This window comes from Acinonyx jubatus, chromosome D1, assembly GCF_027475565.1.
Source record: "Acinonyx jubatus isolate Ajub_Pintada_27869175 chromosome D1, VMU_Ajub_asm_v1.0, whole genome shotgun sequence".
In the NCBI taxonomy this organism is placed as follows: domain Eukaryota; kingdom Metazoa; phylum Chordata; class Mammalia; order Carnivora; family Felidae; genus Acinonyx; species Acinonyx jubatus.
In genome coordinates, this window is record NC_069390.1 from 2,297,817 (window position 1) to 2,314,852 (window position 17,036).

General features: G+C 65.3%; 1 protein-coding gene across 2 annotated transcripts in view; it reads right to left on the reverse strand.

Annotated features, from left to right (window-relative positions):
* Positions 1–651: 651 nt before the first annotated feature.
* Positions 652–17,036, reverse strand: part of CARS1 (cysteinyl-tRNA synthetase 1) — a 44,848-nt gene continuing 28,463 nt past the window's right edge. For both annotated transcript variants that reach the window (XM_027045884.2, XM_027045885.2), the window contains 13 exons: positions 15,687–15,799; positions 15,079–15,207; positions 14,541–14,670; positions 14,329–14,432; positions 13,792–13,889; positions 13,465–13,654; positions 12,970–13,038; positions 10,703–10,784; positions 3,968–4,048; positions 3,365–3,432; positions 1,945–2,004; positions 1,515–1,598; positions 652–971 (listed from right to left, as the gene is read on the reverse strand). In XM_027045884.2, the coding sequence (XP_026901685.1) occupies positions 837–971; positions 1,515–1,598; positions 1,945–2,004; positions 3,365–3,432; positions 3,968–4,048; positions 10,703–10,784; positions 12,970–13,038; positions 13,465–13,654; positions 13,792–13,889; positions 14,329–14,432; positions 14,541–14,670; positions 15,079–15,207; positions 15,687–15,799 (1,343 nt within the window). In that variant the 3' untranslated portion in view covers positions 652–836. The remainder of the gene's footprint in view (positions 972–1,514; positions 1,599–1,944; positions 2,005–3,364; positions 3,433–3,967; positions 4,049–10,702; positions 10,785–12,969; positions 13,039–13,464; positions 13,655–13,791; positions 13,890–14,328; positions 14,433–14,540; positions 14,671–15,078; positions 15,208–15,686; positions 15,800–17,036) is intronic.

Below are 17,036 nucleotides of genomic sequence, written 5' to 3' on the forward strand. Positions count from 1 at the left end.
GAGGGGGCCTACACACGGACGTCCCCGAACTCCCCCACGGGGGCCACGGTGCCTGGTGCTGCCGTCAGTGCTGCGTGAGACGGCGTCTCCCGACCTGACCACCCGGCACCGACCACCCTCGGGTCCGAGCAGGTGCCCAGCCTTGGCAGGTGTGCAGCCGCGCTGAGCCGGCTCCACCCGCACCGTCCTCGACAGGGTTCTGCCGGGGATGCTCTGCCCCACTCCCCCCCGGCTGGGACCTGGCGACAAACGGCTGCCCTCCCCACCCCACCCCCTTATCTCCGCGGCCAGCTTCGGGATCCGGGCAGCGGCCGGGGCCCGCCCTGCTGAGCCAGCCCTTCTCTGCCCCCGGAGCGCGGGACAGCGGTCGGAGCCGTGGCGGTGTGTTTGCTCAGCAGAACGAGAGGGGCCGACCGAGCGGCCTTTGTGTGGGTGTCAGCGGCCTCGCCAGTCTGAGCCTGCCTTTCTCCCGCTTAAATACCTCCAAAAGCACCGGCGCGCAGAGGTCAGCCGATAGCGATCTGCAGGGGGAGAGATTTCCCGGCTGAGCGGCGCGGCCAAGTCGTGCCCTGCTGAGCAAGCGCCCCGGAGCCGCTTCCGCACCAGGGCCGGGCCTGCGGGCGACAGGCCGCGGCACAGAGGACGCGCAGCCCTGCTGCCTGGAAAAGTTTATTACGGAGTCTCAGAGCCGACGACGGCAGGTGAACACAATTCTCAATTTGGGACCCGAGGGCCACTGTAAACGTCATCGAGCGTGGGGCAGTGTCACTAAGGACGCAGAGAGAAAGCCGTCAGGCCACCGACGGCTTGGTGTGAAAACCGAGTCCCCTGCTGTTTCATTTGAAGCTTCCGTTTTGAACCATTTGCAGGTACTCCTTGTGGAGCCTCTCCTGAGCTTCCAAAAGCTTCTTCAGCTTCTTGGCTTGCCCTTTGCTCAGCTCTTTGCCCTCGCTGTCATGTGTGGGCAGACCCTGGGGACGGAGGGCACGGGGGGTCACCTGCACGCACCTGGCTCCCGCTCCCGGGCTCACAGACTCGCGCTAGGACGCGCCTGGACGGGTACCCGCCACGGCGCGCCAACCCCAGTCACCGAGAGGCCGGTCTGGGGACGCCCTCCTCCCGCCCGGGGGCGAGGGCCACTGTTCCCTCTGGAGGCATCGTGGCTCAGTCCTGATGGGACCGGCCCAAGCGTAAGAACCAGTAAGGAAGACCCAAGGGTCTAGCGGCAAAGCGGCCGAGCCCCGCCGGAAGGAGGAGCCCTGGGGACAGCGCCCTCGCCTCCTGAGTCGCGTTCCCGGCCAGCTCAGGAGCGACACCTTGTCTGGGTTTAGCCAGGCCACGACTCAGTGCGGCCGCCGCCACGGGGGGGAGACTCGAGGGGCCACAGGCCCTGACCCCGGATAGCGCCTCCCCGGGACTGAGCCCCAGACAGAAGAGCCGCTCGCCCGAGGCTGGAGATCCCCACCATTTAGGAGCCCAACGAGGTTCTGAAAAGACAAAAAAGGGCTTCTTACGTTTTCATCAAACTTGGAGTATTTGTCAGTCTCTGACAAGAACATCTCACTGGGTGAGATCTTCATCTTGGCCAGTTTCGCCGCCTGCAACACAGACCCTCCGTCACCGCAGGCGAGCCCACGAGGGGAAAGGCGTGACCTCGCATCACTCCCGCCCAGCCCCAGGTTCAGAGAGCGACAGAAGGCGGGGCGGAGCGAGTCAAAGGAGGGACAACCCAACACCGAGCTTCATGGTTTTTCTACGGAACGTCGAGAAGCTCGTTCCGAACGATCACAGCAGTGGGAACCCGGGAGAGTGCCGCTGGTGGGCGCGGGCGCAGGCCAGGGTGGGCCCGGCTGGGCCCAGGGAGGCACAGAGAGCAGGGCTCGGGGTCAAAGTGTGCACTTCCTCCCAGGAGAGCCCGGGCCCCACACAGACGGCACGTGGTACCTCTTGTTCCTGTTTTTTCCTGGCGGCCCCCTCTTTCTTCTTCCTCTTCTCTTCTTCAACCTAGGGGGGAGCAGGGGCCCCATGAGCCAAGTCTGCCCCAGGGCCTCTGGGGGTGGGAGGCGGAATAAAGCAAGTGCCCACCACCCCCCACTGCCTGGACTGTGACCCGGCCCAACCCACGGAGGGAGCGGGGAGCCCTCGTTCATTCCCCGCGGGGATGATGCCCAGGGGCCGCGAACCAGCACACGTGACAAGGTCCGGGGTGCGGCTGGCACGAAGGCAGGAGCAGAGCAGCGAGCCCGGCTGGGGGGGGCTCTGTCGCATGGGTGAGCGGGGACAGCATCGCGAGGGCCCAGAGAGGGTGGGGGCGGGGAGTTACAGGACAGCAGGTGCCAGGACACAGGGCCTGGGCCAGGGAAGGGGCCTGCAGGAGACAGGTGGAGGCCGGAAGCCCACCCCCACCCGTAGCCTACGTCAGCGCAGGGCCGAGGGGGGCGGCCTGGGAGCAGGGGCGGGGAGGGGGTCCCCGGGCCCGGGTGTCGGGTGGTGCCCGCGAGGACAGGCGCAGGGCCCCAGCTGTGCCACCACCAATAGGAGGGAAGGGCAGGTTTGGGGAGTTGAGTCATGATACCGTCTTGGAATCTGGGGTTCTCAGGCGGGCGGCCGGGTAAAGGCAAGCGTGGGGCCAGAGAGAAGCAGGGGGGGTCGCGGGCAGACAACCGTGGGACGGGGCGAGGTCAGGGGAGGGCCGGCGCAGCGGGCGGTGGCGCTGCGGGAAGCTGCACCTGGGGCCGCGGCGAGCGCGAGCAGCAGCAGGCAGGGCCGCCCCCCTGCCGCCCTCAGCAGAGCCGCCGTCTGCCTCTGTGCCCCACGAGCACCTGCACGGGCAGAGCGCCGGCGCAGCAGAGCGGTAGGCTCACGCGTCTGCTTCCCGGCCCAGCCCGCAGGGATGGGACACAAGGCTGGGCCACGGGACGGGGCGGACACGGCAGGATCGGGGAGGCCAGCTATCGAGAACCTGCCCTGGCTCCTCGCCCCCTCGCCCCGTGAACCGCGCGCCCGGCCCCCCCCCCCCCCCCCCCGCTTCCTGGGCAGATGGAGGGGTGACTGACTGGCGGGTCCCACCTCAGGGACAAAGGGGAGAGCACTTCCGTGGGGGCAGGTACAGCCCAACACGTCAGCTGCGCTTTACTGAAAGGGACCTATTGTCCCTCAGACCCCAGGAGGAGCTTTTTAACAAGAGGGTCCTTCCTTAGAAGGCAGACCTTCCCGTGACTGGATCGCCCGGCGGTCACGCGCAATTAGGCCTCCCCGACACTCGCAGCCACGGGGCCTTAGCACAGGGGCTGGCGCAGCAGGGCACACGAACGCCGCTGGCCTCGTGCCCCCGGAAGTCCGCAGTGGCTGCAGCACCACTCACCCGTCTCTTCTCCTGTCCCTCCTTCAGCCAGGTCTCTCTGTCCCCCAGCTTGACCACGGTCGGCAGCCCTGAAAAGCCAAGTCTGTGGGACGGGCCCGGCCTCCACGCCGCCCCCTCGCCGCTCGCTTCAACGGCCTCAACGCTAACCGTGGCGCGGGAAGGCCTTGCCGCTCGCCATGGGCAGCCCGGAGGTCATGAGATAGGACAGGTCCCCTCCGTGTTTAAAATCTAACAATCCGCCAACAGTCAAGCCCAAACCCCCACTAAGTCGGAAGACACACAGTGAAACCGGAGGACAGCCCCACAGGCTGTCTCCCGAGTGACAGACAACAAGCAGGCGTGGCCGGTGGCCTAGCCGCTGAAACGCCGGTCAAACGCAGGAGGTGTCCTCGACGGCCACAACCACAAATCTACAAGGCCGGCCCCCAGGGGCCACGGGGGCACCACTCCGGGACCCCTGCTCACGCAAAACCCCAGCGTCCTCTGACCCTGTCCCAGAACTTTTTAAAAAACAGCCCCCCACCCAGCCTCCTTCCCTCCTGCCCACCCACCACCCCAGAAGCTCCTTACGACGGGTCCCCAGAAGCAGCCAGGGGGACCCACCTTCGTGATCTTCGAGCCGCACCCCAAGCTCGGGCAGGATGTCGTCCCGCAGGGCGTCGCTGAGCTGCAGGACCTCAGGGACTATGGACAAAGACAGCAGCTCAGTCAGACCAGACACGAGGCGCGCCCAGGACGCGGCGGACGGGCGCCTTCCTGAGTGCCGCACAGGGAGCCCAGGCCTGGCACGAACGGGGCCGCTGCCAAGAGTGGCCACGGTCTGCGCCCTGCCCTAGGACGCCGATCAGAGGCAGGTGCTGTCTGAAGACACACAGGGGCTGGTCCCAGGGACTCTGAGCAGGGCAAGGTCAGGGCCGCCCCAAGCCAGGTGGGCAGCTGGCCCAGGGAAACTAGGTTTCCCTGAACAGAAAAGAGGCCCGGAGGGGCACCCGGTGGGGGGGGGTGGGGGGGGGGCTCAGTCAGTTAAGCGTCCGACTTCGGCCCACGTCAGGATCTCACGGTTCGTGGGTTCGAGCCCCGTGTCAGGATCTGTGCTGACAGATCGGACCCCAGGGCCTGCTTCCGATTCTGTGTCTCCCTCTCTCTCTGCCCCTCCCCTGCTCGTTCGTTCTCTCACTCTCTCTCTCTTAAATATTAAAACAAAACAAAACAAAACACAAGAAAAATAATAAACCACCCCAAACACCTGGCCAACTGGGAAGGCATCCGGGAGTGCTGAGCCCCTGCAGCCCGGCACCATATTCCACACTCCAGGACCCAGGAACCCAAGGCCACCCGCACGTCCTGCAAAGGCTCCTTGCACTCTTCACATCGCAGTCAGGCCCGGGGCAGGCCCAGCGGTGACGAGTCTAGGCTCCCCCAGCTCCCCCATTTCCCCCTTGTTCTCGTGGTGAAACGTGCTCCCGTCCACACGCTCCCCCGCCCTCCACACGTCCTCGGGACTCCACAAGATTCCAAGCCCCCACCAGCAAGAGCCGGAAACGGGCCTGGAGGTTGGGGGTTGGGGCGGACCCCAGAGCTGCCGGCATTCTCGGAGACGCGGGAGGCCCAGCCGAGGGGTGCGGGAGGGCCGGAGGCCTGGGGGACAGGCACAGGTGCGGGTGACCCTGCCTCGAGCACCAGCTCCATCCACTGCGGGCACGCCGCTCCTGGCCAGGCCTCAGCCCACCCCCAGGCGTGGGCCAGAGTGAGCAGAGGGCCCGGGAAGTCCAGGAGGAGGTACAGAGCCCGCCGTCCCACTGGCTTTGAAGTGACGCCCCGAAGAAAGAGCACACACGCCCCGACCCAGCAGACGGAGTGGGCAGGGGTGAGGTGGCCACCGACGTGGCCTTCAGACCTCAGTGGACGGTCCCTGCGGGTTCAGACGTTCTCAAACCTCCGTGTCAGTCTCTGTGAGCCCCAGAGGCAGAGCCAATGACCACAGGCTCGCTCCCTCCAGGCCGGGGACGGCGGCCTTTACGGTTCTGCGGCAGTGGTCGCAGGGCGAGCCCGGCGGCCAGAGAGGCCCTGTTCCCAGGAGGCTCAGTGCCGGGGATGAGGCGGCAGGGAGAAGCAGTCCGTCTGCCTTGGGGGAGAAGAGCGCCTCGCTCAGGAGCTCCACCGTGAGGACCTGACCTCCGTGAAGGACATTCAGCCGCAGTGACAGCCCCGCGGGTCGGCCGGGACCTGGGACCAGCCGCCCGCCAGGCGGGGCCAACATTCACGTCTGTGAAGCGGGCACGTGCTGCCATCCCTGAGAGCTCACAGGGTCTGGTGGCGCCGGGACACTCTGTCGTTCACAGCCAGGTCCCAGACCGGATCGGCTCACGCTCCCAGAAGGCCGCCTGGCCCAGCCGCCACGCCCACCAAGTCCCGGGCTGGCCCAGCCCGCACCTGCGGAAATCAGCGCGGGAGCTGGGCTGTTACGGGCACGTCTGTCTCGGAAAAGGTCTAACGGTCACAGACCACAGAGCGAGGGTCTTCCGATGTCGGGACAGGCGTGCCGGGGCCCGGCCTCATCTCGCGGATGCACCACGGCCGGCGTCTGCCGAGTCCGCCGCCCTCCCCCGGCACCCGCCGGCACCCCGAGGCCCAAGTGGTTCTGCGTGCCCTGGCCGCGCCCCCGTGAGAGCACCTGTACGGGAAACCGCGCGCCGCCCCCCCCCCCCCCCGCCCCTGCCCCCGTGCCGGCCCGGCGTGCCCACAGCCTGCACTCGCACTCCGCCTCGTCCCTCTCTGCCGCCCTGACCCTGGCCCACGGGCTCGCGCACTGCAGAAAGGACAGGTGACCACGGGCGGCGGTTCTGTGATCTCAGAGGACTTCCGAGGCCCCTGACCACGAGCACGGCCACCCCCGGGGCAGATTCCCTCTTCCGGATGCCAGTCTGGAGAAAAGCCCTTTCAGCCTCCCCGGCACGGCTGATGGACCGACACCCTTCATGCTTGCTCCCTGCCCTTGCCCTTGCCCTGCCCTGGCACCGTGAGGACGGCGGACCCCGGGCCGGGCGCTGAGCCAAGCTGACCGGACCTGGAAGGAGAGCGAGCCAGGGCCCGCGCTCACCGCCACCAGCCGCCTGGCGGTGGGGGGGGGGGGGGGGGGGGGGGGTGGCTCTGCCTTGCTGAGGACAGCAGCCATCACCCCCACGCGAGACCTGCCCTGTGCACACAGCTCGGACCCCCCCTGGCTGGCTTTCTCCTCCGCCCTCTTCTGAGTCACGTGCTGACCAGGGCCCGGGGTCCCACAAGTCGCCAAGGGAAGACGAACGGCCCAATGAGAGGCATGGGGGCGCAGGGCCAGAAGGGACCCCTCCCCACCCCACCCCCCCCCCCCCAGAGAAGATGCACAGGTGGCCGAGAAGCCCGGGGAAAGGTGGTCGACATCAAGTGCCGTCGGGGAACCGTGCCCGTGAGAGGGTCCCTCCCCTGCTAGGAGGGCTGGAGGGTGGCCATCGCCTTCGTACAGCCAGGGGCAACGAGTGGCCACGATGAGACATCGGAACTCCCCCCCCCCCCCGCCCCCCCCGCAGCTGGCAGGAACAGGAAACCGCGCAGCCACTGCGGGACAGCTTGGTGGTTCTTACAAAGTCACACGTGCAGCAGCCACGGGACCCCCACGACTCCACTCCTAGGTCCGTCCCCAACCCAGACGCTTGTACCCACGTGTCGCAAGCAGCCACGAGGTGGGAACAGCCCGGAAGTCCGCCAGCAGCGGAACAGACACGGCGTGGCACGTGCACTCGGGGGCGTTCCGTCCCGCCCGCACGAGGAACGCAGCCCCACACACCCTGCAACGTGGGGGACCCTCCGTGAGGCAAAAGAAGCCTCCGTGGCCGACGGGCGTGCGGGGCCAGGCCACCCCAGGCCATGGGGACAGAAGGCAGGCTGGTGGGGCCGGGGGCTCACGGGTCACGGCTGCTCCTGTGGCCGGTGGGAACGTGTGGGAACCAGAAGGAGGCCGAGCACGGTTGCACGACACGGGAAGCACGAAAGGCCAGCGGACTCGTTCACTTTAACGGCAGCTGGGTTTACTCGTGTGAATTTTGCCTAAGTTTTTTTTATTCTTAAAAAACAGGAAAAGTCTGGTTGGATACTTTTGAGGAATTCGATAAAGCATTCTTTAAAGAAAAAAATGGGTTTTTTTTGTAATTTTAGAGACAGTGTGCAAGTTGAGGAGAGGGGCACAGACAGAGACAGTGACAGAGGATCCCAAGCAGGCTCCGCACTCAGCACAGGGCCCAACAGGGCCTCGATCCCACGACCCTAAGGTCACGGCCTGAGCCAAAATCAAGAGTCGGACGCCCAACCGACTGGGTCACCCAGGCGCCCCTCGATAAACCATTCTTAAACTAAACGTCTGGAAGCACCAGGTCTCCACAGCTAACGTGACCTCATAAGAGAAGCAGAAAGGGGCCTTGCCTCCGGGGTGGCTGGGGACAGGCGGGAGGACGGGGCGCAGACAGCACGACGGCCGGGACTCGGGGAGAGGCCCCGCCGCACTGCCTGCAACGTCCCAGAGCGGAGCTGGGGCTCCGGGGCAGGGTGAGCTGCAGCCTGGCTGCCGAGCCTGGGGCTGGGGCGGCACCCGGACTGGGCAGGGCTGTCATGTGGAGAAGAAGGGGTGCAGGGAGGGCGGGGCCGTGACTTGGGACAGCAGAGGCCGCCCTGAGCCCTGAGCAGCAGGGCAGCCGCAGGAGAGCCACTCCCAAGGGTGCGACCACACAGGCTCGGCCCCCTGGCACCACTCTTCCAGGGGGGAGACGGCCCCACAGCCACTCGAGGGCCCAGAAAAGGCGGAGCTCCCTGGGTACAGCCCGGGGCACCCCGGCCAAGTGTGCCAGCCACAAGGACCTCGCAGCCCTGTCCACTCTAAGGGGCTCCGACAGCAGCAGATTCTAGAAAAAGAGGGTTTCTGTTGCGGTCTTCCGTGAATGAGCAACGGCTCAGAAGCGTTTTGTACGAACCCAGAGCGAGACGCCCCCCCCCCCCCCCCCCCCCCCGCCCCGGTGCGAACCCAGGGCCAAGACCCCTACCAGCACCTCCCTCGCGGGCCCCTCCTGGCATGGGGCTCAGAGTCCACGGAGCCCGGGCCCACAGGAAGGGGGCGTCCGTCGGGGCTGACGGCAGGAGGAAAACAGTGGGCACGGGACAGGGAGGGCTCGGGAGGGGACACAAAAGGCCGTGGAATCCCCCGAAGGACGAGCGAATGAACACGATGTGACAAGCGTCAACACAGGGGGTATTACCCAGCCTCAAAAAGGAGGCAGACTGACGCCGTGGCATCTGTTGGGACACAGATGGACCTGGAAGACGTCAGTGACACCGAGTGACAGGTGCCGTCACCGAGGCACAAGGGCTGAGGATTCCACGTGTATGAGGTCCTCAGAGGGACCAAGTTCATAGAGAGCGAAGGTGCAACGGTGGGCACCACGGCCGGCACAGAGGACGGAGGTTAGAGTTGAATGGGACAGAGGGTCAGTTTGGGAGCATGGAAGGTTCTGGAGAGGATGGTGGGGACGGGTGCTTAACAGCGGGAATGTGCCTAATGCCCCTGAGCAGCACACCTGCACGTGGTTAAGACAATAAATTTTACGTTACGCACCTTTTACCAAAAATGAAAACACAAGGGGGAAACGGCTCTTGTCCCCCCCCCACCCCCACCCCGGGCCCCCCGCCGAGCTCTGACCACAGGCCCATCCCTGCTCTTCTGACTTCCCAATTTCCCAAGCCTCTCCTGGTCAGACACCCCCACACCCCATCCCTCCTGGCCAGGGCTGAGCTCTGGCCCTTTACTGGGGAAACTGTCTCCTACTCCTGTGTCAGGCGAGCGCCTGGACCTGGGAGACTTGGCCGAGTGAATGAACCAGGACCTACCCTGAGCCTCTCACTCTGTCTCCACGGCCAGCCCAAGGTGCTTGACAAACAAAAACTCAGCACTTGCTGCTGCTGTCAGGTCGGGAGGGAGATGGGGTAGGGACAAGGGTGATGCCGCCTTCGGCCCGGAAGGCTTTCCCCATCTGTGGACCGAGGTCCACAGGCCCCGGGTCTCTGGCTCATGGAAGGTTCCCTATCCGCAGGGCCCCAGGTCTGTGCATCCCAGGTCATCACCTCGGGTAGGATGACCTCTCTAGCCTCCTGAGCCTTAGGGTCGCACAGCGCAGCAGGTGGGGAAAGCAATATAGCATACACACAACGACCCCCATCCTGACTGGCCACTTGGCCTTGTCCATCTACCAGAGCAACAAACGTAACAAGCAGGAAGAAGCGGCCGAGGAAAAGCAACACCCAACCGTCCCCCAAGCCGATCGACGGGCACCGCTCTCAGGGCCTCAGCAGGGACCTGGCTGGTCAGGGCTGCCGTGCTCAGCCTCCCACGGCCCTGGTTCCCCAGCACCTGCCAGGAAGGATGCCGTACAGCCGGGGGGGGGGGGGGGGGCAGTCGGGCAGAAATGCCCAGGCTGCGCGGCCCCCCAACAAGAACAGTCACCCCCAAACCCGAGACACCAGCACTGTCAATGCTGTCGGACAAGTCAGCACAGGACCTGAACGTCCCCCCGTTTTTCAGCTGCTTTAAAACGGCGTGAGGGCCAGGTGTTAGAGACAGAGGACCCTGCTTATTCAACTGGTCCAAACGCCACGGCCCCGGCCTAAAGCCCTCTGCTCCCCACAAAAGCACCGTCAGATCCTGGCTCCTCCCCGAGGGGCCCGTGGCCTCGGCGGGGGGGGCCCTCCCCTCCTCTTGCTCTGCCCTCCCCGGCACAGGCCCAGGCCTGCTCATTCCTCTTCACGGTGCTGCTTCCTCCAGAGGCTCCCTGGCCAGGCCACGCCGCTGGGCCCTCTGCCCGCTCCACCCCGCAGGACACCCTGCCAGGACCCGCTCTGCGGGGGTGGCGGCCAGATGAGCTCCAGGTGGGACTTCCCAGCACAGAAAGGCCTGGGGAGGCAGCACAGCACAAGAGGTGACAGGTGGCATCTCCGGTGAGCGAGTCCAGCATGACCCCGGCAAGGCTCAAACCTTCCCGCTTTCCTTTCCACTCCGTGAAATGCCGAGCCTTGAGCCAGGCAGGTGAGTGTGAGCTCAGCCTGGCAGCCCCGGGCCCCCGCTCACCATGCCAGCCCCTGGCCGTCGATTCGGCAAGGGCGGAGAGGCGACCCGGCCTGGCAGCTCCCGGGAGGCTCCGCCCTCACCCGGCTGTCCTGCCCCGCGGGGACACTTGGGAGCTAGAGACGACGTGGCTGTCACGACTGGGGGCGCCGTGCTAACCCCCGAGCTCGCCCCCGCCGGGCCAGGAGGAACCTCACCTTTCTGCTCTCGGGCGATCTTCCGCACGCCTTCTCGGAACTCCGACAACACCTGCAGGTAGGGCATGACCGTGGACTCGAGCTGCGGAGAGAACGATTTCGCTCAGAGACCAGCTCGGCCCGTACTTGAGGACGGGCTTCAGCGCGCGCTGCACGCTGCCCGTGGCTCCGCTACCACGACCGGGGCCCCACGACCGGGGGCCCGGCAGAGAGCCTCCCCTCCAGTCCGGCCGGACGGGCTCCACAAGCCGCACCGCTCCGCTCAACCACTCGAGGGAGCAGCTCCGTCCCAGGCCAGACACACGCTTGTCAAGAAACACCCGTGTTCACAGCGAAACGGTTCGACCCAGGTGAGTCTGGAAGATGGGCTGCCTTCGGAGAGGCCGCCGCCGTCCCCCTGGGCTGGGACCTGCGGCCACACGCGCTCCTGTGCGAGGCCAGCCAGCGCCTCTGAGAACCGTCCACCATCCACACGCGCTCGCACCCGCTCCACGGCGCACCCCCCGCAGCACCACGGAGGCGGCCACGGAACGCAAAGCCCGCCAAGGAAGGGAAGCCGACGACGGCAGAACCCGAACCAAAGAAACAGTGACTTTATCAAAACCGCTTCTGTTACAGCTTTCCTATTTTTCTAGCAGGCTTTTGAGCAACGTCTCTCCCTGCCTCCTCATTAAGTCATTCGGCGGCTCGGTAACCCAAGCAATGACCAGTAAACGCAGAAGCTGGCTAGGCCTCTCCAGGCCCGTTCCCGCACCCGGGCTGGGGCGTGGCCGTCCTGCAGCGGAGGGGCCGGGCTTCTGGGGTTTAGGTCTTTATCTCCACCAGGCTGAGGCGGCTGTGGTGAGCCTCGGGGCACAGGGGCAGGGGCCTCAGCCAGCACGCCTGGGGGTGCGTCTGGAGGAGGCGGGCCCCAGCGGTCCTCCCTGCTCCCACAACAACTCAGGTCTGGAGCAGGTGCACACCCTTCAAGTGCCGTAAAGTGCAGGCCCCGCCCTGTGACCTGGCAGCTCACCTGGCTCGTTCCCTGGGGCTGCTTATCCCAAAGGGCCCGCTGAGGTCACTTGGAAAGGCTCCCACACCACCACCGCATTTAGAAGTATCTTTAAGGGGCGCCTGGGTGGCTCAGTCGGTTAGGTGTCCGACTTCCGCTCAGGTCACGATCTCGCGGCTTGTGGGTTCAAGCCCCGCGTCGGGCTCTGGGCTGACAGCTCAGAACCTGGAGCCTGCTTCGGATTCTGTGTCTCCCTCTCCCCCTGCCCTCCCCTGCTCGTGCGCTCCCTCTCTCTCCCTCAAAAAAAAAATAAACACTAAAAACTTTAAAAAAAGAAGTATTTTTAAGTTCGAAAGCGGATGGTCTCTAATGTAGGAAGTTTTTTTTTTTTCCCCTGGGAAATAAAAAAAAAAAATCTGGTATCACTGACACAAGAGAACGAAGCAGCTTGTAGGTTTCCTTTTCTGAAAAACGCCAAAAAAGATGGAGGCCCGGGGCTCAGGCAGGCCTTCTGAAGTCAATTCTCGGGGAAACACCTCCAAGCTCCCCCTGAAGGACAGAGTTTTCACACCAGCCGCTACCACGAAGCAATCTTAAAGAGGTTTTGCCCTTCCGCCCTGTACTTGGTTCCTGGTTTCATTTAAGTTATATTTAAATGTCTACACACGCGTTCCAATCAAACCACAGGGATCATTCCGGAGCAGGGGTGGGGCGCGGAAGCAGTTCTGACATGAGCCTGAAGGCACACACTCCAGGAGAGTCAGTCACCACGCAGCGGCTCTGGGCCACGAGGGTAACACCAGCTGCTTCTGCTGAACCTTCTCCCCATCAGACGCGCGGACCAGCGTGGGACCTGATCCACACGAGCAAGGACGTGAGCGCCTGTGAACCCGGGCCGTGTGGCTGCGGCTTCTTCAGAGACTGTCCCAGCTAGCCTGCTCTCCCGGGACCACCTGACACAGCACGGCAGCGCGGTTCCCTGACACACGGCCGGGAGCAAGGCCCTGGCTGCCCCTGCACACGCACTGGGGTAGCTGACTGCTCAATTCTCCCAGCCAGGCCCAGGCGTGAGCCGGGGCTCAGTCCGGAAGGTCCAGCGCAGGTGGGACCTAACGTGGGTCTCCAAATGTCCACAGGCTCGGCCAAGGAGGGGGAACAAGGAAGGCACGGAGCAGGTGTGGAGGGTGAGAGTGTGCTCCTCTGGATGGGCACGCTTCCCGGGGGTGGGGCGACCCAAGGGAGGGGGCTTCTCTGTGCCAGGTGCACTTATACTCACATTTAGGCTGCTCCCAGGTCCTCTGACCGGGAATCCCAGGGAGCTTTCCTCTTCTATGGCCCCAAAGACCTGGAAGAGAAACAGACGTGCGGGAGCGTGTAAAGAGGTCCCGAGAGGCGGCCCACAGAGATCGGGTCCAGGAAACACGCTGCTGCAGCTGAGTAGGGGAGGCGGTGCAGACGGCCTCACTGGGTGGAGGGAGATGCCAGGCCCGAGGGTGCCCCCCTCCCCTGCTGCCCTCTCCGGCCCGCTCTCGGTGAGGCCACTGGGCAAGAGGGGGCCGGGAGGGCAAGGAGGCCGACCCCAGAACGTGTGAGCACGGAGGGCAGCTGCACGCAAGTGCTTTCTGAGGCGCAGGAGCGCAGCGGGAGCGAAGGACGGGACAGGTCTCAGCTTCCGAACCCCACAATTCTCTGTGCCGCCCGGGGCCTGACCGCCTGCGTGCACACAGCCCGGCGAGCACACGGCGGCCTGCGCCTCCAGGGAGCCGCCTACCTTGAGCATGTGGGTGAGGTACCGAGCGATGCTTTCCAGCAGAGCCCGGTTGGGCCTCCTCCTCGCGGCCTTCCGGGCCGCCATGTAGAGGTTGCACTGGCCGACCAGAGCCCGCATCTCTTCCAGGACCGTGCGCGTGTCGACGTTATCACAGAGGGCCTTGTGCACCGCCGTCTTCTTGTCGTAAAAGCTGAGTTAAGAGGAGGCAGGAACGTCAGCCGATGGACACACTGCCAAGAACCCCCGCGGGGGCAGCGCGCCCCGGGCGCGGTTTGGCGCACACGGGAGCGACGGCTGCCCGGCCCCAGAGGCACGTCTCCCTCCTACCTCTTGTTCAGCTCCGACTCTTCGTCTTCCCACTTTTCAAACCGACCGGTTATGTCAACAGGAGCTCGGAGGATGTCTTTCACATTTAAGAAAAACTCCTAAAGTCAGAAAGTTCCGTTTAATGGCATTTAGAAACCTCTGCCCTCCGGGAAAGCGCCGAGGAGAGGCTGTTGGAGGGAAGCACATCTCCTTCAGGTATGATCTGGGGAGCCACGGCACGCCGGCACCACCCCAGGGCCGGCCGAGACGGGGAAAGGTTTTCCTTGGAGATGGAAGCGCGTCCCGGTGTTAGCCTGAGACGCTGGTGCGGCCGACGCCACGGGTCCGAGCGAAACGTGCCGCACGGAGACGAGACGCACGAGCGCTCCTGACGCCAGCGGGCGCCAGGGCTCTCGGGAAGGGGGCACGGGGCTGGGCGGCCCCGGGCAAGGCTGCTCTCGCCAGTCTCCGGTCCTCCACCGGGGGCGAGGGGGGGCGGTCGCGGTCCCGCCACGGCTGAGCCGAGGCGTCCCCGCCCCGGGGGAGGTGGGCACTCACGTTCATGAACTTCTCGTACTGAAGCGCGGACTCCATGGTGTTGCTCGAGTAGTCCAGCGTGTCCTTCCACGAGTGCATGAGGAAGGCCAGCCGCAGCTGCCGCGCTGGGGGAGGAGACGGCACAGCGGTCCCCCCACCCTCCCGAGCAGCCACCGCCGTCGCGCAGCCAACAAGAGGGGCGCTCGGGTCTCTGGGAGAGGCCAAGCTCTTACCTGAGTGCTTCTGCAAGGCGTCTTTGATGGTGATGAAGTTCTTGAGCGATTTGGACATCTTGCAGCCCGCGATGGTCAGGTGGCCCGTGTGGAGGAAATAGCGGACCCAGCAGTCGTTGTCGAAGTAGGCCTGCTCGGGGGGGGGGGGGGGGTGGGGGCGGAGGGGGCAAGGTCGGGCACACGAGGCAGCTGCTGGCAGGGGCAGGGGCACGCTCCGTGAGCACTCTGTGCCCCCCGCGATGCAGAACACGGGGGGCTGCCTTTTCCAGCTGGGGAACGGGGGCCCAAGGGACGGCCCTGGACCAACGATGCAAGAGGTAACCACCGCGACCACCCCAGGCCTGTCTGTTGTCCAAGGTCAGGCTGTTCAGGTGGGAAATCGGACCCGACAACTAGGGTTCAAATTCCACCGGCAAGACCCTGATGTGGAAATCAGGCTCCACGCAGCACCCCGCTGGCCGTGCCCTCGGCTCCTTCCTCCCCCGCAGGGAGAACTCGAGGCCCCCCAGCCGGAACAGCAACCCCGGCCTCTGCCCACCTCTGACTGGGCCAGCTCGTTGTCGTGGTGGGGGAACCGGAGGTCGAAGCCCCCTCCGTGAATGTCCATCGAGGCTCCCAGGAGAGCGCTTGCCATGGCCGAGCACTCGATGTGCCATCCCGGACGCCCCTAGGGACCGAGATGACCCGGTGACCGATGGCCAACCCTCTGCGTCCGGGCCTTCAGTTACCCCAGCGTTCATGAGCCTCCAAATCTCTGGGCCTTACTAGAACAGGGGTTATGTTCCACACGTGAAAAACTCGGGGGAGCCCACGGCAGGCCATGGAGGCCAAGTAAGGCTCATGTAACCCCCAGAGCCGCCCAGCACTCGACCAGAAGCAGATGTCTACACCCCTCCCGCAGCCTTGGGCCAGGGGCACTGTTGTCACAGAGGACATCAGACAGTGGACTCATCTCCAGGAGCGGGTAACACTCAGAATCAAAGGCCCCCAGGACACAGGGGCCACGGAGGTCGTCCAATCCTCCGGGAAGGAGTCCCAAAAGGGACGTCTCGTGCCCCAAGGCCCACGAGGCTCTGTGGCATCTGGGTCCCCGCCAGCAACCAGGTCCCACCGTCACCGCAGCCCCACCCCTTCCCAGGGGCCCACCTTTCCCCACGGGCACGGCCAGGATGGCTCGCCGGGCTTGGAGGCTTTCCACAGAGCAAAGTCATTGGGGGACCGCTTCTCACTCAGGCGGTCTGCCGAGACGCTCAGGTCACCTGCGGATACGAGGGAAGCAGCTCACCCGGTGCTGCCCAGCGGGCGGACCAGTGTCGCCGCGGGGCCCCCGCTGGGAGTGGCTGGCCGACGCTTCTGGTTTGCGCGGCTTTCCCCGGCCGGCGCTGCGGCTTCACGGCAAGACTTCAGTGCTGCCCCGCGGTTTGAGGGCGACCACCCGGGACCGGACCACGCCTGCCACTTCCTCAGACCCTCCTCCCCGCCTTCCCCTCACGGCCGTGGCCCGGAGCCAGGGTGAGCCACGGGGCTCCAGACTGAGGGGTGAGGCCGTGGCGTGGTGGCAGCCCTCGGTGGGGCGGGCTCGTCTCGGCGGCCCGCCCGGCTCCCGGTTCTGGGAGGTCTGAGAACCAGCCAACCCGCTCTGTGCGGCTCCTTGGCCCTCCAGCTCGGCCCCATAGATGGCGAAGCGGGACGTCACCGCTCCTCCTGGCCGAGCTGGGCTCCCAGACGCGGCCCCCCAGGAGAAAGCCGCGGCCAGTCACGGCCGGGCCCCCAGGGGCAGGCCAGCCTGCGGTGGGAGCAACGGGAAAGGACAACGCCATCACCCCGGGACACTTCCCTGGGCCACACGCAGGAGCCGTGGCGCCCATGGACCCACCGGCTGCCGAGAGAACGAACGAACGCCTGCGGTCAGTCCCCCTCACAGGGGGGCCAGGTGAGCGGGGCCAGCGCGGGGCATGGTCCCCGGGCCCCGTGCGTGGTCTCCACGCCGCCTAGTCCTGGGTGCTGTCGCCCCCCCATGGACAACAGTGGAACAGGAACGACAGACTCCTCCTGGGGCCCACTGTTGCAGACACGGCCGACCTCAAAGACCGCCACCGTTCAAGCAACAGGGCAGGTGACCCGAGAACAGCCGAGGGAGAGCGCGCGCTGGGTATTTTTACGACAGAGCTGACGCCTATGACACGGGCACTATAAGTAGAATACTTGGAAACTACGAGAAAACCTGGAAAACAACGCCATGGTCGCAGGCGAAGGCTGACAGGTACTGTCAGTTTCCAGGTGCCCCCGTGTGCAGGTTTCTCGGTTGTTCTAGTCTCTGCAAACAAAACACACATCCACAGACAGCAGGACAGACTCCACCCCGGTCTCATGTCTCTTTCTCACTGAGCCAGTCACCACATCACACCAGCCGCTCAAAGACGATGTGACGAGCTGTCATGACACCCTTCTGGCCAGCCTGTATTTAGCCGACAGCGTGCATCCAGGCTTTTAATT